The following is a 22,825-nucleotide window of genomic DNA, read 5'->3' as shown; positions in this document are numbered from 1 at the left end:
ACTATGGCTAGGGGAAAGCACCCAAACTCCTTTAGGTAGTGGTCCCCCCACCCCAAAACCCAGCATTACTGACCCATACAAGACTAACTTTCAGTTGTAAGAAATTTTTGATCAGACTTTCTTATTCACCTCTTGTTGCTGCTCTGCAACACCTTCCCCTTAAAATGTTCATATTTCTCCAAGAGCTTTGTAAGGCAATGTATCTATTCTTTGGAAGACACATGTACAACAAAAATACCAACCAATTTTATTTAAAACACAGTCTGAGATAAGATAAGTCCAACAGCAGAAGAAATCCACATCTGATTTTTCATTTACTCAAAGTTGGTGGCAAGCAGCTGCTGACTTTTTAAAAAATTGAGAGATAAGATCATATGCAAGGTAGGTTGTTAGCTATATTTCAGAGCTAAGTATGCAAGACTAACATATGACTTTTGAAATTTGCTTCATTGTTTTCCACTTAACATTTTACACTCCCACCCTGGACTTGTTTTTTTGCCTCTTCCTTTGTCGTTGAAATAATTTCTTTTTCTTTTTCAAATTGACTTTTAGCTCAGGTTTCACCAACACTATTTCCAATGGCTTCTCCTCTGCTGGAGTGTCAAAGACAGTTTCTGTAGGATCTTCTGGAATAATTGTCTTTTCTTCTTTTTTCCTAAGTTTCTGCAGGTCTTTCACTTGATGTTTTTCTCTGAATTTAGCAGCTATAGCCAATCTTATCATCCGCCGATGCTATCAAAACAAGAAGAGTAAGTTAATACAGTTGCACTGAAAGGTGAAGGAGAGATGAAAAAACTCATCTAACAAGGTAATATTGCAAAAAGTTCACAAACAACAACATTTTATAGTACAGAAAGTGCTCTCCACTTAGAAAGTGATCTTTTAAAAAAGATCATCCTTCAACTGGCAAATTCCTCAGCATACTGCCATCTTCTCATTGAGAGATCAAACAACTCAGCATTATTAGTTTCATAAATCTGCTCAGTTCACATGCCAGTGATTATTTTACCCTAAAATTATAACCTATTATACGTATTGCGACATGGAGGCCCCTGGATCCTGCAAGCTGATCTCTTATGAGCAGGGGTACATTCAGACAGAACAGCTTGCACAATCAAGGCCTAAGGAATTCGTTAAATGCAAGCAAAACCAAAAGCAAGACTATTACCATGTTTGGAGACTGGTAATGTGGATTCTCATATAGAGTTGGTCCTCCAAAGCTGCCCTGGAAAATCTTGATGAGATTTAAAACAAAACGAGGTCCAATTTCTACAAGAGATGCATCTTCTTCCATGATCTGTAACAAAATAGCAAACACCTTCATTTGAGATTCTTGTGCTGGACTTATACATGCATACTATTCTTTAAACATTTTACACATATGGATTCACAGGTGTTCAAGCCCAAAATCTAATGCAGCTAATTTATGTTAAGCATGTAAAAAGATAAGTTTTAGTCCACCATAAAACATTTTGAAATCACATTTTTTGTATAAGTGGGGTGGATGTCAGCATATCTTGGTAATAGTTAAAGGTCTCCTTTCAATTTACTGCATTTCATTGATTTCATATGAAACCATACAGTAACTACGATTTTTTTAAAAAGTCAAGGGAAACAACTAACCTGATAGTTTCGAAACCAAATCCTGTTGTCTGTGATGGAGAACGTGAATACATGATCTACAAAAGGCTGGCTTTTGGGGTGATACTGTGGTGTACTAAAAATCTATAACAAAGGCAAAAAAAGTTTCTCATCCAAAATGATCACGAGTCCAAAATATAACGTTTAATTACCTTTGCATTCATCTTGTTTTACTACTGAACATCCTCATCTTGCAGAGACTTGCCTATGTGAGTCGTCCCATTGACTTCAAGCACGTGCGCAAGTCTTTGCAGGATTAGTGTCTAAGTACCAAGACACACACCAACAACTTCCAATAGGTATTAAGCCTGAAATATTTGCACAAAGAGTTTGTAAGATGCAAGAAATCCCAAAACAAAGTTGGCACATACTGACCTGAATAAACAACTCTTTTAACAGAGCATAGTGTGGCTCTTGATCAAACACCTAGAAGAGAAAAATACAATTTTATGAACACACAGAAGGCAACAGCAGTATAGAGAAAAAGAAAATCAGAGATACTATAGGTCAAGCAATCTGAAATCCTGTACTTGCCGGATCAAAGGACAGAAGAGGTCGTGAGCCTCTCAGGCAGTTTCCAGTCATCTTCAGTTCTGCCAGGGTATGAACTACAATGATTTTGAACAGTTTTAGATTTTAAACAGTTTTATAAGAAAAACAGATAAATAAAAACAGTAGAAGTAATCTGAGAGCTCAACTTACTATTCTGTACTAAAAATTTGGCTGATGGTCCTTGAGGTGAATTTGAAAGCCTGAAACAAAAAAGACATCCATTAGTAATGGCAAGAAAAATACTTTAGAATTCTATAGTAAAATTTCAGCCAGGCTTTTTTTACTGTAGTAGTTTTAAAACTGGCCTTTGTTGCATATAAATGATAGTTCATTTTAGATATTTAAATTAAAAATGGCTTAAGGTATAAACAGCAGACCTCAAATGATGAGGTTTCACAGAAAATAGTATTTAATTTACAATTACTTTGCTGCTTATAAAAATGTTAAAATAGTATTTTTGTACACAAAGCAAGCCTAATTTATTCTTGCAACTACTGCCAAGACCTGAAGTAGTCTGGGGGAAGTTTGGCTTAAACTTCTGCAGCAGTCCTGTAGGGAAGACTTAAAATTCTGTGGCAGCTTCAGGTATATTCAAATACAAACTTATTTAAACAAAAAAAAAAAATCAGTATACTTAAACCCCACAAGGAAGAGTGGAACATTTTCCTTCTGGTAAGAAATAGAGGGAAAGCAAGTGCACACTGCCATATGAGCAAGTTTAACTGTATTTTTTTAAAATGTCACTCTTGAAATGTATTGATCACTAAAGATGTAAATCTTCAAACTGTATGATGTTTTAAATAGAGTTCTAGTCCAATGGTTCTCAAACTGGGGGTCAGGACCCCCAAGGGATTGTGAAGTTATTACAGGGGGGGTTCATGAGCTATCAGCCTGCACCCCAAACCCCGCTTTGCACCCAGCATATATAATGGTGTTAAATATATAAAAAACTGTTAATTGGGGGGGGGGGTCGCATTTAGAAGCTTGCTATGTGAAAGGGGTCACCAGTACAAAAGTTTGAGAACCACTGTTCTCAGAATACAAGCAACTATGATTATAGAGGGAGATTTAATAAAGCATAGTGTATTTTCTCACCACATGTAGAGATCCTGTTTCTTTTTGGCTTCAAAAAATATGCACTTATTGCAGTTTTTTATTTCACAAATCTGTATAAAAAGAAGGCATTTGGCAAATTAGCTATTAACAAAGCTCCATGGACCTTTTCACAAACCTTCCAAATCTGTCTGAAGTATTTCTGTCCTGAAGTGAAAATATGCAAAGGTCTTGCATTAATAATTAACACCTGGTGCCTCCAGAAAAGTCAGTTTTAATTTATAGCCACCTTGAAAGTCTTTTAAATTATTTTTATTCCCAGAAAACTACCAATGACCAGCACTCCAGTGGACAGGACATTAGACTGTCAGGGCACCTAGGGGTTTAGTCTCAGCTCTGCCACTGGCCCACTGTCTGGCTTTCTTCAGGCTGATCTTTTGCTCTATTTGTGCCTCAGGTTTCCCAACATAAAATGGGGGAAACACTCTCTTTTGTAAAGCAGTTTTCATTGGTAGACTGCAGAGTGATGGAACAAAATGCTTCTATTCTATATTTTGAAATTGTCTGTATCAATAGTCACTTTCCTATTTCAAAATAAGATGCCTCATTTAAAAAAAAAAAGTTCATGAACAGCAATCATTTTCATCCATGAAGCTATTTAATACATTCCAGCAGCAGCACCAGCATGGGTGGAGGAGATAAGGCCAGAATAGGCTTGCCAGCCTACCCTTCTTCTCTCTTCCCTCAACTAGAAAGGGTACCTGGGAACTAAATCACAAAAGCAGCAACAGCAGTTCTTTCATAGGGGTAATGATTCAAAAGCACTAGCTTTTGTGATGGAATAAAGACTTTTGGAAGCCACAGACACTTGCAGTCTCTATTGCCTGCACCCTGTAATATCATCAGCTCATCTTTTCTGCTGGAAATCTAAACTGCTTTGATTCCTCATTGGTTCATTTTCACTAATGGATCCACCCAGACTGCCACTTAGTTCAATTTAGCTATACCACATGTACCTGTACTCTTTCTTGCCTCCTTCAGGCTTGCACAAAAAAGCAAACCCCCACCACCAATTAAATATTTTAAGATTATAATTACAAATGTTCTTGACAAAAACCAACCACACAGTTAACCTTTGTAACTTTGTCCTCCTTCCATCAGCCCTTTTCTTCTTTGTTTTCACCCTATATGTTTTTTATTCAGTATCTTTGCAACCATGGTGAATTTAGATCCAAGATACAGAGATCCCACAGTATTTTGCCAGCAAATTAAAGAAGTATGGCCTGGGTGAATGGACTATAAGGTGGATAGAAAGCTGGCTAGATCATCGGGTAGTGATCAATGGCTCCATGTCTAGTAGGCAGCCGGTATCAAGCAGAGTGCCCCAAGGGTTGGTCCTGGGGCCTGTTTTGTTCAGTGTGTTCATTAATGATCTGGAGGATGGCATGGACTGCACCCTCAGCAAGTATGCATATGACACTAAACTGGGAGGAGCAGTAGATACACTGGAGGGTAGGGATAGGATACAGAGGGGTCTAGACAAATTAGAGGATTGGGCCAAAAGAAATCTGATGAGGTTCAACAAGGACAAGTGCAGAGTCCTGCACTTAGGACAGAAGAATCCCATGCACTGCTACAGACTAGGGACCAAATGGCTACGAAGCAGTTCTGCAGAAAAGGACCATGGGTTTACAGTGGACGAGAAGCTGGATGGCAGTCAACAGTGTGCCCTTGTTGCCAAGAAGGCTAACGGCATTTTGGGCTGTATAAGTGGGGGCACTGCCAGCAGATCGAGGGATGTGATCATTCCCCTCTATTTGACATTGGTGAGGCCTCATCTGGAGTACTGTGTCCAGTTTTGGGCCGTACACTACAAGGAAGATGTGGAAAAATTGGAAAAAGTCCAGCGGAGGGCAACAAAAATGATTAGGGAATTGGAGCACATGATTTATGAGGAGCGGCTGAGGGAACTGAGATTGTTTAGTCTGCAGAAGAGAAGAATGAGGAAGGATTTGATAGCTGCTTTCAACTACCTGAAAGGGGGTTCCAAAGAGGATGGATCTAGACTGTTCTCAGTGATGACAGAACAAGGAGTAATGGTCTCAAGTTGCAGTGAGGGAAGTTTAGATTGGCTATTAGGAAAATCTTTTCCACTATTAGGAGGGTGGTGAAGCACTGGAATGGGTTACTTGGGAGGTGGTGGAATCTCCTTCCTCAGAGGTTTTTAAGGTCAGGCTTGACAAAGCCCTGGCCGGGACGATTTATTTGGGGATTGGTCCTGTTTTGAGCAGGGGGTTGGACTAGATGACCTCCTGTGGTCCCTTGCAACCCTGATATTCTATACCACCATAGAGTTCTATCCTGCAAGCCTTTTGTGCACAAAACTTCTATTGATTCCAATAGGAGTTCTGCATACAGAGTGCTTTCAGGACCAGGTTCTCGTGTCTATCAGATCATGTCTAACAAAAGAGAGGACAAATGCAAGATTACATTAATATTTTACTTACTAGTCTTGGTTTCAAAGAGTCAGGATTAAATATAGGTAAGTGAATTCACCTACTTCCTATCCAGAAGAATGACTAATTACTTCCTGTGGTTTAGCAAGTAATTCAAACAGCAGGATTAAACTCTCTGTTTCATGAAGTAAACCAAAATTCTCTTCCATTTCAACATCACCTATCTGCTCTCTCAAATAATTTCCAAAAAAGCCAAAATATAAAGATTAGTTTAGTTATGGCATTACCTCATTAATTACAAACAGCTTGTCTTTACGGTCCATTTTAGTGTCTGTAAACAAAGAAAAAAGTACCACTGAACAGTCTTGCATGCTTTTGTATATTACGAGGGACACCAACAATTAAAAAAGAAAAGAAACCCGCCCCACACACTCTTCTGAAAATATTTCACCTACTGTTATTACTAAAGAAAGATGAAGCATTTTCTGTTTTTGTGTTTCTCAGCAGTATGCATATAACTCATGTTCACTGTTGATATTATTTCACTTCTTACTCATTACTTGGGTTGCTGTTAACAACAGTTTTTGCACATAGCAGCCTAAGGCCCCAACCCAGCAAACACTGAAACACGTACAAAGCATTATGCATGCAAGTAGTTTTACTGAAGTCAAAGGAATCGTGAAACAAATCAAAGCATGTATTTGAGTGTTTTCAGAATGGAAGCCTAGTTTCCTAAAGATCTTAATAGAATCTAATAGGCAGCAGGTTTAAAACAAATAAAAGGAAGTAGTTCTTCACACAGCGCACAGTCAACTTGTGGAACTCCTTGCCTGAGGAGGTAGTGAAGGTGTGACTATAACAGGGTTCAAAAAAGAACTCGATAAATTCATGGAGGTTAAGTCCATTAAGGGCGATTAGCCAGGATGGGTAAGGAATGGTATCCCTAGCCTCTGTTTGTCAGAGGGTGGTGATGGACAGCAGGAGAGAGATCACTTGATTATTACCTGTTAGGTTTACTCCCTCTGGGGCACCTGGCATTGGTCACTGTTGGTAGACAGGATACTGGGTTTGATGGACTTTTGGTCTGACCCAGTATGGCCGTTCTTATGTTCTAATCCAACAGTTATTCTGTGCAGCAATTGGGGTAAATGTCAACAAAAGACAGTGAGCCATATAAAATAAGAATTATGCACCATCTTCAAACAGCAGACTGTTGGAGGCAAGTGGTGTAATAAACTAGAATAGCCAAAACCACTGACAAACTTAGACACAAGCAGTACCTAGACCCTACCTGCTTTAGAGTGGGGCATCAATGTTCGCAAGTCATGCATTAGATGTCTCGTTCTGAAATTTATTCCTCTAGAAGAGAAAATAAGCACTCGCTCTTTATTTTTCCATTTACCCTAAAAGAAACACAAAGTTAAAATGGAAACAAAGTTTCTAATATTAATTTTTTAAAATCAAAGTTAATATTTAATCAATTAAGATTTCAGATTTTTCAAAATTTACATTTGTGCAGAAGTTTCCAATTAAAACAAAGTGCTGCCTTTTCAACAGGCTACAGAGATATAAATGTTTATGTGGACAACTCTGATCTTCCACACACTACTACTAAATTCCTACACAAAGAACCCTAATCAACTCAATGTTTTCAGTGAGACACTACCGATATTTGAGGCTGCTCACATAAAATTTCCCATCATAGGCTGTGATAAACTTCACGTATCAGGGTGCAGTTGCTTGCAGACAGGAGGGGTAAGTAGCCATGAAATCTAATTGTTTTCCCATTTAAACAATAACCATGAGGGTCAGGGATGGTACAGGAATATGCAACTAAATACAGCAAAATTACATTAACTGTATAAAAGTTAAACTGCGTATAGCGATACACCTATCTCATAGAACTGGAAGGGACCCTGAAGGGTCATCAAGTCCAGCCCCCTGCCTTCACTAGCAGGACCAAGTACAGTAACTCTTCACTTAGCGTTGCAGTTATGTTCCTGAAAAATGCGACTTTAAGTGAAATGATGTTAAGCAAATCCAATTTCTCCTACTCTGCAAGCACCACAGGCGGGGGTTCAACTTTCAGCCTGCCCACTCCACTCCTTCCCCCAAGCCCCACCCTTGACCCGCCTCTTCTCCCCCGCCTCCTCCCCCTTTACTTTACTCGCTGCGTCCTGGCTCCTCCCCGCTCCCTCCTCTCCCTTCTAAACGCCGCAAGCCAGCTGATTTCCCCCCTCTCTTCTGCCTGGGGCAGTAAGCTGGCTTGCTGTGTTCAGGAGGCAGGGGAGGGAAGGGGAGCCTGCACGCTGAGTCCTTGCTCCTCCTCCCTCCCTGGGGCAATCAGCTGGCTTGAGGCATTTTGGAAGCAGAAGGGAGGGGGAAGGAGTGAAGACTCGGTGCACAGGCTCCCCCTCCCTCCTGCTGGCAGCAATCAGCTGGCTTGTGGCATCAGGGAGGGAGGGGGAATCCTGCATGCTGAGTCCTCGCTCCTTCCCCCTCCCTCCTGCTTCCAAAATGCCGCAAGCCAGCTGATTGCTGCAGGCAGAAGAGGTGAGGAGGAGGGAGAAGGCGCTGATCCACAGAGTCTGTCGGCAGGTGGTGCTGGGGCCAAGGGGGGCGTAGGGAGGCTGCCAGCTGTGGAGAAAGCAGGCAGCCAAACAACATAAGAGTGGAGCATTGCACAACTTTAAAGAGTATGCTCCCTAATTGATTAGCAACGTAACAATAAAACAAGATTAAGCAGGACGACTTTAAGTGAGGAGTTACTGTACTTATTTTGCTCCAGATCCCTAGGTGGCCCCCTCGGGGATTGAACTCACAACCCTGGTTTAGCAGGCCAACGCTAAAACCACTAGTACAGAAGTGTGTGAAGTCCTGTGTAATTTTAAGGTGAAGGAAGCGTTAAGAACTTAGAGAGGAGTGCAGTGCCATTCCTTCAAGAAAACACTTTGAAAATCCCAGCCATTCAGTCCATTCCAGAGGCAAGAGCTGCTGCTTCTAAAATATTTTTATGAGCTCTAGGAATAGTTGTCTCTGACAGGAAGAAAATTGCAATATCCCCAGGGAATTCATCCTAATCCTTCCTTTGAGTTAGCAACAGAATACGGAGGGGCTTTGGTGAAACTCCTCCCTCCCCTGGCCATTGACAAATGGATTTGCAGCATTCTGAGCTGTGCAGAAAGCCAAGAATATTAGAAGCACAGTAAGTCATCTCAGTCACAAGAAAAGGCTGATCTGTTGCTTTCTCTACAAAATGAACTGAGAGCCAGGGAGTTGTAAAGCAACACAGGATAAAAGGGTCTGCTACAAATGAATCCTCTGTTAACTCAGCGCAGAAGGCCCGGGTGGCTTCTATGGACTACAGGATTTCCAATTTCAATATGCAAGTTTTTTTAAAAAACTGAAAAGCGCTCTCTAAATAAAATGGCCACTAAAACTACCTACCAAGTCCTTGTACAAGACTTTATGATTTGTTTTTAACTCTGATAATATTTTAGGGTGTTAGTATTGCTGTATCTCAATTGTGTTATAATTGTGATCCAGAATATTCACTGTTTCATATAAAAAACATAACACCAAATAACAAGTTCTTAATAATGGGGAGCAATATTGTGAAAAGCTATTGCTCTAGAATGTCACCCCCTCAATATATGAGAAACTGCTCTTTTTTGCTTATTATGGACACCGCCATCTCAGACCAACAAGCTCAAGAACCCAATAATTAGGCATAGTCAAGTACTGGCTAGAGTTTGGATCGTGGAGTTGAGTGTGGGAAGAGATTCCAGACTGATTACTGGCCTCTGCCTGCCCAAAACTACAGCACCCAACGTGGCCCATCTTCTTGGAAGCAGAAAAAACTGACCCCCAGAGCAGCATGCAGTGCCTCAGAGTCCTGTGGCACCTTACAGACGTATCTCAGTTTGATCGGAGCACGCCTGTGTTCAGGGTGGCACTTCAGGTGCTTGGACAAGGTATCTCCACGTTCCTAGTGTATTCAAGATATCTGTGCAGATCTCGACAGTGAAACATAACCTTGCTTTGCACACTCATATGAAGAGTTCGGGCGACCACACAGATCGAGGCAGCACATGTCTCTGTGGTGAGACTAGCATCAGGGATTAGGCGCGTTAGCCTGTATCCACAAAAACAACAAGGGGTCCGGTGGCACCATAAAGACTAACAGAGCCTTGTTGTTTTTGTGGAGAGACTGCAACCAGCGATTTGCTCCCTTGCACACCAAGCAGGCGGCTGCCCTGCAAGCATAGTGAGAACTCAGAGCAAAGAGAGCTGCTTCTCTAATGAGAGGCGATGTCTCTAAAAGGTCTGAGGCTGGAGAGGGATAATCTCCGGCCCGTGGGAAGCTTCCCCTGAGGAGAGACAGCCTTTCCCCAACAGGGCAGGGCAGGCCCGGCCCTCCCCGTCCCGTACGGGGCATGACAACAAGAGGGACCATTCCCGAGCTCCTACCACCAACAGGGAGAACGCAGGCGAGGCCACCCCCGCCTCTTACCCTGCGCGCCGTAGAGAGCCCGGTGGAGACAGCCCGGGCCAGCCACATACCCCCTGGGGGCGGGGCAGGGGATCAGCCGCTCTCTTTACCTTGGAGACGGGAGCCGGGATGCTGTGCTCCTCCCTCTCCTCTCCCTGCGGGCTTGGCTTGGCCGGCAGCCCGGTCCCGTTCGGAGCCCCTTTAGCTCGTTTCCTCGGCCGGGTCGCACCACCACCACGCTTCCTCTTGGCCGCCGCCATCTTGCTTACACGTGACCCAACCCCCGGAAGCTGCGCTTCGTTTGCATAGTCCTGGCCGCCGGCGTGCTGCCGTCTCTGGCGGATCTCGTTTTACGGCAGCCGTAAAGCAGGAGGTAAGTACCTAGCCGCGCCGCGGGGAGGATTCGTAGCGCGTGTGACGGCGTTAGGCGGCGCGGGTTTCCTGAGCCGGGTCCCTGGGCTGAGGTTCCCCGTTCAGCGCTGTCCCTGGGCCGCTGGTTCCCCAGGGCAGGCCCAGGGGCCCTTGGCTGCTGATGAGTGCCTAGTGCAAAGGGGCCTCCGGCCTGAGTCCTCCAGCTCCCTGGCTCTCAACCCGAGGGCCGCATGTGGCCCCGTCAGCGCACAGCTGTGACCCATGTGACAGCCTCAGGGCCGCCCAGGTAATATAGCTAGTGTCAGGTATTGGGGGGAGCCGTCTTACTCTGTATCCACAAAAACATCGAGGAGTCCAGTGGCACCTTAGAGACTAAGATTTATTTGGGCATAAGCTTTCCTGGGTAAACCTCCCACTTCTTCAGATGCATGGAGTGAAAGTTACAGATGCGGGCATTATTATACATGAAGAGAAGGGAGTTACCTTACAGGTGGAGAACCAGTGTTGACAGGGCCAATTCAAGCAGGGTGAATGTGGTCCATGCCCAATAATTGATGAGCGGTAATACTAAGAGAGGGAAAGTGGTTTTTTATCCACAAAAGTTTATGGCCAAATAAATCTGTTAGTCTTTAATATGCCGCCAGACTCCTCGTTTTTATAGCTAGTGTATGGATGCAGCCCAGATAAACAGCTGCAGATGCTGCACACAATGGTAAATAGGTTTGGTACCACTGTTCTACCTGTTGTCATAGCATACTGTAATATCAGTGCGTGAGAAGTGTACTGAAGATGAAAAACAGGGCACAGAGTTTGGCTCACGGAGCACAAACTTCGGTCGGGGTGTGTGTGTGTATGTTAGACCTGTGCAGGATGTAATGGTTCTGCAGACTTTTAACTGATTTAATGCTAATGATCAGACACAACATGAGGTAGGATTCACATTGGTCCTGCATTGCAGTGATGAGGATGAGAGTACCAGGAATCCTGTTCACCCTGCTGAGAGGCTGCTGACAATTTGGGAAATGGATGAGGGTGTTGCAACCTCATCCCTGGAAGAATATGCATAAAACTGATGCTACACACAGGGAAACAAAAACTACAGTGACACAAAAACCAATGAGTATAATGGCCAAAAGGAAGCAGCTGTTGTAACCTAGAGCTTTGTGAAAGGAAGTGGAAGGCTTTCTGTTAAATTTAAATCAGAAGAACAGATTGTAAAGTGTGTTAATGGCACTAACTTATTTCTGTTCACAAAGTGGAGTGCAGCCTTTTTTTCTTATTAACAGCAGGAAAAAATTAGTGGTTTAATTAAAACTATTGTGCTGCTTCATGGTAATGTTCAGCCTTTAAAGAAGGAATAGCAATAGAGATGTGGGGAGCTATGTGGAGATTTTCATCATTCACTATCAAAAGGTTTTGGGCAACTAACTGCCCTTCGTGTCTTGAAAATCTCCCTGTATATGTGCTCATAATGTCAGTAGTACCCATCTGTTATTAAAAGTGAATTGTAAAGGAAAAATATGATTGTGGCCTTTATTTCTTTATGAAGTGTGTATAAAGATGGATGTAATGTCATCTTTCTGTTTTTGTTTGTTTACAATATAAATACTAGATCTGACTGTTTTCCTGGATAACTGGAGTAGGATAGGAGCACCGCACTAGGCTGAAATCTCAGTTGACACTCAGCATTCTTCACCCTTTCTGCCGATGCCTGGGAATGGGAAAGCTGCAACTCAGCTTTCCCCCTAGTGTGAAGTGTGTAGTCTTCCAAAGAGTTCTCCAGAAGAACAGGGCAAGTTGGGACCTGATATTTGTCATGTAATAAAAAAGCAGGGGAAAAAACATATTAATCTGTATTTACCAGCCTGAGGCATCAATAAAGGACATGGATATAACTTCTGTATTAGTTTGTTTTGCAGTTTGCCTGTAATATGACTCTAAACGAAAAGGGAGATGCTACTTAAAGCAGTAAAGATGTAAATATATTTCCTTGCAAGATAGATAGAATGAGGAGAGAATAGAAGGATGAAATATCAGGAGTCTTCTCTTGCAGCTTCAAAAACACAGGCCTCTACTTTGTGAGCCAAAGCTCAAATGGAGGGAAATTTGTGTGTGTGTTTATACACTGGACTCTCACTAGAACACACGTCTATATAGCACAAATTCGCATATAACATGGTCGCAGCCATGGATCCTGTAGAGGAAAATTTAGAGGACCTTTAGATCTTTGGTCAAGTTAATAGGCCTGAAGTATTAGATGAGCTTGCTTCTATGTGTAAGGGGCATGAGGAAGTGAAGTGGAAAGTACCCAGAGACAATTAGCCAAGCCAAGCTTGTTAAATATAACCGCAATGGAAGCATTAGAAAAGTCAAACCACAAAAGAACTAGATTGGGAATAACAATAACAGGAAAAGCCAAATAAGGGAGATGATTGTTTCTTTTCGCCTTTAACCTGCATCACATTTTGCAATATATTCCAAATAAGGTAATTAATATGGAAGTATGTATAATTTGTCTGTGGTTTTAAGCTTTAAAAGGCTTGCGTGTTCCTTGAATCGGGGGGCAGCTACTGAGAGCTGTTACCCCCCCACGCTTGTAATCAATAAAGGAACCTCAGGCTGATCTGATCCAAACTCAACATGTGGTTGATTTTCCACAACAATCCCAAATTTAATTACTTCAGTTGCAATTCATTTTAACACGGTACCATGCATCGATCCCAAATCCTGTGTTCTAGCAAGGGTCCAGTGTATATATTAAAAATAAAATTAACTGGTGTCATGGTCTATCCAGCAGGGGTCAGTGATACACAGATATAGGAATATGCTTGTGCATCCTGTTACTTTGCTATTTTAATAGTATTGGACCTGAATATCTCTCTCACGGAGTAGAAGTAGCTAAAAAAAATTTTGGATTGTTTTGTATATACTCCTGGTCTATTCATGAACTATTTAATTACACCAAAGCATTGCTGCCAGTACATCATCACAAGTTTGTGAAGCTTTTTTTTTTCCCATGTTTCATCCATAAACAGCAATTCAGATTAACACAAGTATGTTGCCTCTTTTTAGGTTTTCTTTGAAACTGCATCTTAATCCCTCATTTATACTGTCACAGGAAAGACTGGAGCAGTGAATGCAAACTAGATAATGCCCCTCTCCACTCAACCTGAAACTGGTGATGACCAGTATGTTTTAGTTGGCAGTCTTGACAATGTCAGAAACCTCTCAAATATCCTAAAAGCCATTCATTTTAAAGACCATGCAACATGTTTTGCAACTACAAATGGAATCAAGGTTACAGTGGAAAATGCAAAGTGTCTGCAGGCAAATGCCTTTATTCAGGTAAGGAGCCTAGCACATCATAAGACTGTCAGTGTATCTGTGATCAGTCTTTCATATGTTTAAAATGGCAGTTTTTTACTTTCTCTTGCATTTGTCAATGGCTTTCCCAATGGACATAATCCAGTCAAACAAAAGATGAGACTAGTGGGTTGAAAGCATTAATGTCTCAATTCTAGACTTGCAAAAGTGCAGTTGTTGACACTATTCAGAAATGCTGGAGTTAAATTCTTGATATAGCAGAGAGGGAATTGTTTTCCTATTTTATTGTTACTATAGCATATGAGAGGATCACCATTGTTTCACATTGAGTCTTGTATAAGCACATGGTATGAAGCCACTGTGAGATATGAGAGCATTAAATGAGCCAGGGAAGTATTGAGAGACCAGAAGTACCTAAGAATGGAAACAAAGTATGTGATGGAAGTACTGTTTGAGAGAATAAGGAAGTATATGCAGTTTATCTTAGGGGATTGAGAGGAACTGTCAGAATCGTAGGCATAAGGTGGAGAATCTGACCCAGCGAATGCCCTGCAATACTGCTGATATTAAAGTTGGGAAAAGACCTTGTAGATCATTCAGCGAATCCTCTGAGGCTAGTGTAGAACTATTCACTATGGGTATATACTCCACTGCTTGTCTGATGTATTTATAGATGACTCGTGATAAAGATCCCACCTCTTCCCTAATGGAAGACAGTTTTACGATTGACCAGAGCTCACTCTTGGGAAGCTTTTTAATAATATTCAGCCTTACTTCCCTTTCCCTAATGCCATCCCATTACTTCCATTTATACCCTCTTGCATGACAGTAAACATTTCCTCTCCATCGTCAGCAAAACAGTTCATTATTTCTCCTTTTGAAATATCTTGATCATCTCTCAAAATAATAGCAGTAATAGTTTGTATTTATACATCATCTTCCATTTCATGATCTCAAAGAGTTCTGCATTCAGATTCCATCCACCTTTTAGAGAGTCCACTTTTGTGTCTTAGGTCATCAAGCAATTATTATGATGAGCCCTACAGGACTGAGTTCACTCCCTTTGACATGCATCTCATTGCATCTCTCCTCACCTCTGAATAACACTGTACATTATTTTTTCTCAATATGTGTTTAGTATGATTACTGTTGATCCTATGTTACCCTTTTCTGCTATCTCTAGTAATCTTTCATTTAATTTATATATTAATTGATGTCTCGCCCCCAAAAATAAGGTGGAGGGAGAATAAAAAAAGAACAAAATAGGAAAGGGAAGGAAGTGGGCACAGAGAAAATTAGCCCCTTTCTCTAGTCGTATATTTTGACTTCCTTGCTTGGTTTCATTTCTTTGAATTTTAAGAAGTCATGTTTTATTTAATGTGTTCCCTTCCACCTGCTGCTGTTTGCTTTCTTGACTATCTTTAGATTGTGATCTCCTCGGGGCAGAAATTGTGCTGCCTTCTGTTTTTGAAAGCACTTATCACAGTAGGTGTACTGGAAATAAATGACAAGTCTTGGTTTTATTTAAGTTGTACAGCACACTGAACATCTGTTGATTGGTGGGGAGATCTTTATACTTCAACATTTATAGCTTATTATTACACTAAAAGGCCACTGCTCAAATGTCATATGTATCTGGTTTTCCTTTGTCTAAGCTATGTGCTAATTTTTAAAGGGTCCTGAGTATATGCGCATTGGCTCTTATTTTGTATCATGTTGTGCTCTGAAGGTGAAGATTATGGATTTATAGAGATGATTGTTAAGTCACTGTTACTACAGAAAGGGAAACAAATGTTGTTAAACTTCTTCCATACACACACTTTCTCTCTTTTTTTTTTTTTTTACAGGCAGGGATTTTTCAAGAATTTATTGTACAGGAAGAGCCTGTGACGTTTCGAATCAATTTGGCTGTTCTTTTAGACTGCTTGACCATTTTTGGTACAAATTCTTTGCCAGGTATTGTGCATGCATGTCCTGATCTGATGCCCTCAGTAATCAGAGTGAAACCTGTGCTTCTAGCCACCTCCCATGTGGCTTTATGAAAGTGATCTTTCCTGTCACTGTAAGATTCCCTAACCTTCCCATACTAAGACCCCCCTCTGAAGAGCAGCTACCAATGATTGATTTGGCCATACGGTAGCTTCTTAAGTTGCTGCAACTGTATGCTGCGATAATTGCTCGAGTGGCCAGGAGGGTAGGTACTCAACTGAATCCAGACACTGTGACGGAAAAGGTGGCAGTGGACAGAGTTATAAGTAAAGGGGCCGTGAAAGGTACTCAGTGAGAAGTCTTGAGTTTGGAAGACAAAATGTGTTCATAAATATAAGATTCGTAAGAGAAATGGCAGAGGAATCTTGTGATTACACACTGATTTAGGAAATGTTAAAGCCTAGGCCTTTTCTATAATTACCTTAGTAAGTTGACCCAAGTTATGCTACTCCAGTTACATGAATAACATAGCTGGAGTTGATGTAGCTTAGATCGACTTGCTGCAGCGTCTGTACTGTGCTCTGTCGACGGGAGACACTCTCCTGTTGACTTTCCTTACTCTTCTTGGAGAGGTGGAGCACAAGAGTTGACTGGAGAGCGCTGTGCCATTGATTTAGCAGGTCTTCACTAGACCCACTAAATCGACACTGCTGCATCAATCGCAGCAGTGCTGATCTATCTGTAAGTACAGACAAGCCCAGAGAAGGGCCAGTTGTTGCAAGTAGAAGGAAATCCATCAATGGTACCAGGTGGTTCTGATAAATAAAAGCCAGCCACATGCTTGGTGCTTATAGTCCTCCTCTCTGTAGCTTTCAAACAGCTATTATAAAGCTAGGTAAGCAGACAGGTTAAGTGACCCGTTTTAAGCTCACCCTGTGAGTCAGTGACAGACTTTAGATAGGACCCTGCAGCCCAGCCTTGGTATCAATCCATTAGACTTCAGCTACCCTAAACTGTTATAAAACATTCGTATAACTTGGTAAAGGTTTTACACTCTTTCTAGGTACAACAGAATCTCAGAGTTACAAACTGATCAGTCAACCACACATCTCATTTGGAACCGCAAATATGTAATCAGGTAGCAGCAGAGATGGAAAAAAAGAAGCAAATACAGTACAGTACTGTGTTAAATGTACATTACTAAAATAATAAAGGGAACGCAGTATTTGTCTTCTGCATAGTAAAGGTTCAATGCTGTATCAAGTCAATGTTCAGTTGTAAACTTTTGAAAGAACCATAACATTTTGTTCAAAGTTATGAACAACCTTTATTCCTAAACTGTTTGTAACTCTGAGGTTCTACTGTACCTCTTTGGCCTCCGTCACATCTGAGCACCTCACAAACAATGAATTGATCTTCACAACATATCTAAGTATTATCTCCATTTTACAGATGGAGAACTGAAATAGAGAGCAACTGTTGTCCAAGTTTGCACAGGAAGTCTGTGGCAGAGCTGGGAACTAAACCAAGATATCCTGAGTAGAATTTCAGTGGCTTAAGCACATGATCCTTCTCCCTCTAATCACATTCCTCAGTTAGTAAAAAGCCCCTAGCTTTTTGCCTTATGTCTTGGGTGCACCATAGGCCCACAAGGTATTTTGTATAGGCCCGCAGCTTGTTGTATTGTTTGAATAATTCAGGGCAGCCTCTGTATTATTTATATGTAGTTAGTTTTCCAGTGGATCACTTAAAAATGCCTTTTTTTCCCCCTCAAATGCTATTTCAAAATGAAATATTGCTCTGTTTGTATGAACTGTGAATTATTAATATTCCATTGTCAAACATCCAGTTCTTATCTGTGATTTTATATATTAGAAGTTGAACTGTCTTCCTGCTTGAAAATAGTTCTTCCAGAAGTGTTTTCTTAGGCGTTACTTATGAATGAGGGTAGACCAGAGTCACACACATTGCAGATAGATACAGTACAAGTTTTCTCAGACAATTCTGCCATTGCACATTTGCATGAACGCTAATATCCTGTTTCAGAGTAGCAGCCATGTTAGTCTGAATCTGCAAAAAGAACAGGAATACTTGTGGCACCTTAGAGGCTAACAAATTTATTTGAGCATAAACTCTTGTGGGCTAAAACCCACTGTGATGAAGTGGGTTTTAGCCCATGAAAGCTTATGCTCAGATAAATTTGTTAGTCTCTAAGGTGCCATTCCTGTTCTAATATCCTGGCTATTCTTATCCTAGGCCTTTTTGAAAAGAGCCTCTCAATCATCCTAAATTGTGTGGTAATTTTTTGACTGAGACAGAATTCAGGAAAGGTCTGAGACTAGACTGAGCATAATAAACCAATTTAATCTGTGATAAGCATGACTAGAATCCAGGTCTCCAAAGGTTAGAGTCATAGAATATCAGGGTTGGAAGGGACCTCAGGATGTCATCTAGTCCAACCCCCTGCTCAAAACAGGACCAATCCCCAGACAGATTTTTACCCTGTTCCCTAAATGGCTCCTTCAAGGATTGCACTCACAACCCTGGATTTAGCAAGCTAATGCTCAAACCACTGAGCTATCCCTCCCTTACACCATCTAGCTCTTAAAGAGTGCTAATTTTATCATCATTTCAGGTACTTCAACAGCACTTCGAATGTGTTACCGTGGTTATGGCTACCCCTTGACCCTATTTCTAGAAGAAGGAGGTGTGGTAACTGTGTGTAAAATTAACACTGAAGAACCTGAAGAGACACTAGATTTTGATTTCTGCAGTACAAATGTGGTTAATAAAATTATCCTGCAGTCAGAAGGGTTAAGAGAAGCATTTGCTGAATTAGATATGACCAGTGAGGTCCTGCAGATCACCATGTCTCCAGACAAGCCTTATTTCAGGTATCAGAAATTACATGTCCATTTCAACAGTTCATGTTTAGCAGCTTAGTTCCTTTTTGATGTTTGGAATTATTGATGCTGCTTATTCAACACTGTACAGATCTGCACCATATCTGTTTAAATATGCTGTCTGTTATAATGGTCTGCTGATCACATATGAAGACTAATTATTCAGACAAGGTACCAGGCAACTGTTCATTCCTTATTTCTCAATATTCCAAAATTTTCAACCTGATGCTTTTGGCAATAGAATACATCATTTTAAGGTTGGGAGCCAGCTTCAGCCTTGGAATAAGCAGATACAACTCTTTTTATCTTATGTTTTGTATACCTTGTTAAACAAATTCCAGGATGTTTTTTGAATCCATTCATTTAGTATTTTTAGTTATGAAGAATAAGTTCCAAGGTCTGCATGGCCTTGTAGGGGTGATGGATCAGGGCTGAAAAATCAGGAGTTGTATGCTACAGTGCATAAGGGAACTCATGAGTTTTCCACAGCCCTGGCAGCTCCACAACTAGGTGCTGCAGAGCAAGTTTCTTTCAGTTTCTGGTATGGCAGCAGATTGAGGCCTCTAGGTGCTAATGGAATTCAGTCTTTCATTAGCAAAAGTCACCTTTCTTTGAAACCACAGTCAGCTGCTATCAGGGGAACTCTGAGTTTAGAGTGCCACAAATCTCATGCTTATGATTCATTCTAATAGAAAATTAAATGTTGGTACCTCATCTCTTATGAACACTAGGTAGCTTGTTGAAATCTTCTGCTTTGAGAATTGTCCCAATGGATAACATCATTTTGTTGTTTCCACTTTTCAGATTTGATGGTGCCAATATCAAATGCTTTGCTGAGTTGGTGTATTTTGTCTTTTAGATTATCCACCTTTGGCAATGCAGGAAGTGCTCATCTTGACTATCCCAAAGATTCTGATTTGATGGAAGCATTTCATTGCAATCAGACCCAGACGAACAGGTCAGTGATCAGGACAGTAACAGTAGTAGTCTGACACATTCGTACCAAGAAGGTGAAAAAGTGGTTTCATCAGCTACTGAAATGTCTGACTTTCCCTAGAACAGAGTAGTATTTCAGAATTTCCCTTTGGCAGAAGTTGTTGTTCTGCTTAAAAGTTCAGTAATAAAAAGTAGAGTATGAAATTCATGCTGTTGATACAGTAACAGGGAAAAATTAAACCATACTGTAAAACTACAGCAGTGGTTGGAGATGGGGAGGGATAGCTCAGTGGTTTGAGCATTGGCCTGCTAAACCCAGCGTTGTGAGTTCAGTCCTTGAGGGGGCGAGTTGGGGATTGGTCCTGCTTTGAGCAGGAGGTTGGACTAGATGACCTGAGGTCTCTTCCAACCCTGATATTCTATAATTGGTTTTGTCAGTTTTTGGTCCATTACTTGAGAATAAGGCTTCAGTTATTGTTGTATTTTATATACTCTATCGTAAGCCGGTTCATTTAAAAGCCCCCCACACACACACACACACACACACACACACTCCCCTGATGGATAAGTAAAAATGGAAAAATTTTATAAGCCGACCCTATAATTCAGGGGGCAGAAACTTTGGTTCCCAGACCATCAGGATAAGCCACCCATGGGCCAGGATGGGTTGTTTACCTCGAGTGTCCGCAGGCACAGAGGTAAACTTAAGTAAACAAAGTGTCCCAGCATGCCAGCTGCTTACCCTGACAGGCCGGGACAGCAACTGGTGGGGAAACTTTTTTGGGGGAGAAGCTGGGGATCAGAAGAGTAACCCCTGTGACCACCCCCCACATGACCCCACCCCAGCCCAGGACCCCCAGTAATCTCCCCATCCCTTCCCAACTTAACTGGGGTGGGCCAGGGGAGGATGTGTCTGACCTGGCTGGAGCTGCTCCAGCAGGCTGGGCAGCGTGGCCACAGCCTGCTCCGGTGGGCCAGACAGGGCGGCGCAGCTGCAGCATGTTCCAGCAGGCTGGGCCAGGCGGCAGAGCTGCAGCGTGCTCTGGTGGCGTGGCCACAGCCTGCTCTAGGGGGCGGGGCCGAGTGGCACAGGTGCAGCCTGCCAGCCCCAGAGCTGCAGCTGTTTCGGAGGCTGGGGGGAGAGCAGTGTGGCCAGAAGCAGAGAGACTCTGGCCCCACCTCTTACTTTCTGGCTGTGCTGCCTCTCCTGGCTCCCTCTGTTGGGGAGGGGCTGTGTCCCACCTCCCTATACCCGTTCATAAGCCCACCCCCTTCTCTGGTGCTTCCCTTTTTTACTAAAAAAACTGGGCTTATGAACTTTAAAATACTTTTCTTTACCTGCAGGTATAAGATCTCTTTGCTCAAACCATCTACTAAGGCACTAGTTTTATCTTGTAAAGTGTCTATTCGGACAGATAATCGGGGATTCCTTTCACTGCAGTATATGATTAGGAATGAAGATGGACAGATCTGTTTTGTAGAGTACTATTGTTGCCCTGATGAGGACATTACTGAATCAGAACTATAGCTCTATGATATGGACTGTGCATTTCATTTATGGACATTCAGAATGATAAAATATTTAATTAAAAAACTTGAAAGTTGCCAGATTGATAGCCCAGAAAATGGACACCCCGTTTATCCAAAGAAAGGAGCAGAACAAGCAGCTACAATGAAGCTTCTCCTATATTACTTTGCAAGTGTTTCTCACTCTTGACCTGAATGGACCATCTGTAAAAGTGCAAAGGTTGCTTAATCCTTGGTCTCTGTGCTGAGGCTGAGAAGGGTGCTGTGATGTGCACACTTGTCCACTGCAAACTTGGAATGATCACCAAACAACGCCTTGAGTATTCTGTCACTATTGTCAGAATAATTGCAAACACAAGCAATGCGGTAAATCTATGACAGTAGCAGTAGGTTAACCAAAAACTGGTGGATTATGGTTTGCTCTGAGCATGGATGAAGCAATTACAGGTGGTGAATGTCTGAATGCTGGCTTGTGTTAGACAGTGGGTGGTTCAAATGATTTAAAAAAATAAAACTTCTTGTGAGACTACAAGTGGAGAGTGAAAATTGAAACTGACTTCACAATAACAGTCAGTTGTGAAATTGCTCATCCTCAGCTAGATTCAAGCCTGCTGTAATTACTGAATTCCCTAGAATTTCATCAGGGATGGCCCATTTTCCACAGCAGTGTGCTTGTGCTGTACTGGTAAGTTAGCATAGAACCCAACATAAATCACTTTTAACTACTTGGGCAGTGTCATTTCGATTTTAACTTTTCAAATTAAAAAAAAAAATACTAATACAACCCTTGCTATTGAAATGTGTTCTTTTACGTGTTCTCCCCCAACCCCATCCATTCACCACTGCCTTCCAGATCAAAAACACTTATTTATTTCAGTTTTAAGGAAAAAGAGCATTGGAGTATTTGTTTTGGAGAAGAAAAAAATCCCAAGGAATTTTATTGATTTTTATAAAATAAAACATAGCTTCTCACAATTGGGAGGCCAGTTGCCTTTAACGATAACAAACCTATACATATGTACCACATTCATATTTTGTCAAGTATCAGAGAGATAGCCATGTTACTCTGGATCTGTAAAAGCAGCAAAGAATCCTGTGGCACCTTATAGACTAACAGATGTTTTGGAACATGAGCTTTCGTGGGTGAATACCGATGAAGTGGGTATTCACCCACGAAAGCTCATGCTCCAAAACATCTGTCAGTCTATAAGATGCCACAGGCTTCATATTTTGCTGCATTTAGAAATGCTTTTGTATTTTTTTAATAAAATAATCGTAAAGTGAATGAATTGTTTCCTGGAAATAAAATACTGTGATATATTGACAGATTTTGCTTATTCCTAACTGCTATTTCAGTGTCACACTGAATCAGGAAGAATGATAGATAGTGGTTCAAGATATGGTGGATACACAAAATATTGATAAGGAGACAAACTTTCAGTGACTTGCATCCGCTTACTGAAATTACTTCTCCATCTTTTCAACCTTTTTCAGAACGGGAGGATCAGAGCCAGGCCACTAATTGGTAAGATCACCAGTGCAAGAGATGGTTTCTTGCACAAAGGCATAACATCCACTCATTTGCGGGAAGCTGGTACTTGCCTTCTGAATTAATGAGTTAATATTGACAAGTGACCCCC

The 22,825-nt window shown here is 41.6% G+C and overlaps 2 protein-coding genes across 5 annotated transcripts; one reads left to right on the top strand and one right to left on the bottom strand.

The window, feature by feature from the left end:
• Positions 1-224: 224 nt before the first annotated feature.
• BRIX1 (biogenesis of ribosomes BRX1) lies at positions 225-10,478 on the bottom strand. The gene is made up of 10 exons (XM_050943825.1): positions 10,305-10,478; positions 6,994-7,105; positions 5,990-6,033; positions 3,289-3,359; positions 2,344-2,393; positions 2,176-2,249; positions 2,017-2,067; positions 1,624-1,725; positions 1,169-1,297; positions 225-732 (listed from the first exon to the last, which is right to left on the bottom strand). The coding sequence occupies exons 1-10, from the start codon at positions 10,452-10,454 to the stop codon at positions 469-471; spliced, it is 1,047 nt and encodes a 348-aa protein (XP_050799782.1). The 5' UTR covers positions 10,455-10,478; the 3' UTR covers positions 225-468.
• A 94-nt stretch (positions 10,479-10,572) lies between these two features.
• RAD1 (RAD1 checkpoint DNA exonuclease) lies at positions 10,573-22,505 on the top strand. Of its 4 annotated transcripts, none has more exons than XM_050943834.1 (7): positions 10,573-10,852; positions 12,179-12,384; positions 13,685-13,911; positions 15,738-15,846; positions 18,455-18,713; positions 19,582-19,680; positions 21,003-22,505. In XM_050943834.1, the coding sequence occupies exons 3-7, from the start codon at positions 13,717-13,719 to the stop codon at positions 21,184-21,186; spliced, it is 846 nt and encodes a 281-aa protein (XP_050799791.1). In that variant the 5' UTR covers positions 10,573-10,852; positions 12,179-12,384; positions 13,685-13,716; the 3' UTR covers positions 21,187-22,505. The 4 variants fall into 4 exon arrangements, with proteins under 4 accessions (XP_050799791.1, XP_050799789.1, XP_050799792.1 ...); XM_050943832.1 differs by having other exon boundaries at positions 13,639-13,911; XM_050943835.1 differs by lacking the exon at positions 12,179-12,384.
• Positions 22,506-22,825: the final 320 nt, after the last annotated feature.

This window comes from Gopherus flavomarginatus, chromosome 3, assembly GCF_025201925.1.
Source record: "Gopherus flavomarginatus isolate rGopFla2 chromosome 3, rGopFla2.mat.asm, whole genome shotgun sequence".
NCBI lineage: Eukaryota > Metazoa > Chordata > Testudines > Testudinidae > Gopherus > Gopherus flavomarginatus.
This window is presented reverse-complemented; position numbering and strand designations above follow the sequence as displayed.

Bases quoted from the DNA above. Each gene is read 5' to 3' on its own strand.
- BRIX1 (XM_050943825.1), bottom strand. From the start codon at position 10,454: ATGGCGGCGGCCAAGAGGAAGCGTGGTGGTGGTGCGACCCGGCCGAGG. The intron at 2,250-2,343 runs GTAAGTTGAGCT...AAATCATTGTAG, and splicing joins CAAATTTTTAGTACAGAATA to TTCATACCCTGGCAGAACTG. The intron at 1,298-1,623 runs GTTAGTTGTTTC...ATTTTGTTACAG, and splicing joins TTTGGTTTCGAAACTATCAG to ATCATGGAAGAAGATGCATC.
- RAD1 (XM_050943835.1), top strand. From the start codon at position 13,717: ATGCCCCTCTCCACTCAACCTGAAACTGGTGATGACCAGTATGTTTTA. The intron at 15,847-18,454 runs GTATTGTGCATG...TCATCATTTCAG, and splicing joins TGGTACAAATTCTTTGCCAG to GTACTTCAACAGCACTTCGA. The intron at 18,714-19,581 runs GTATCAGAAATT...TTTGTCTTTTAG, and splicing joins CCAGACAAGCCTTATTTCAG to ATTATCCACCTTTGGCAATG.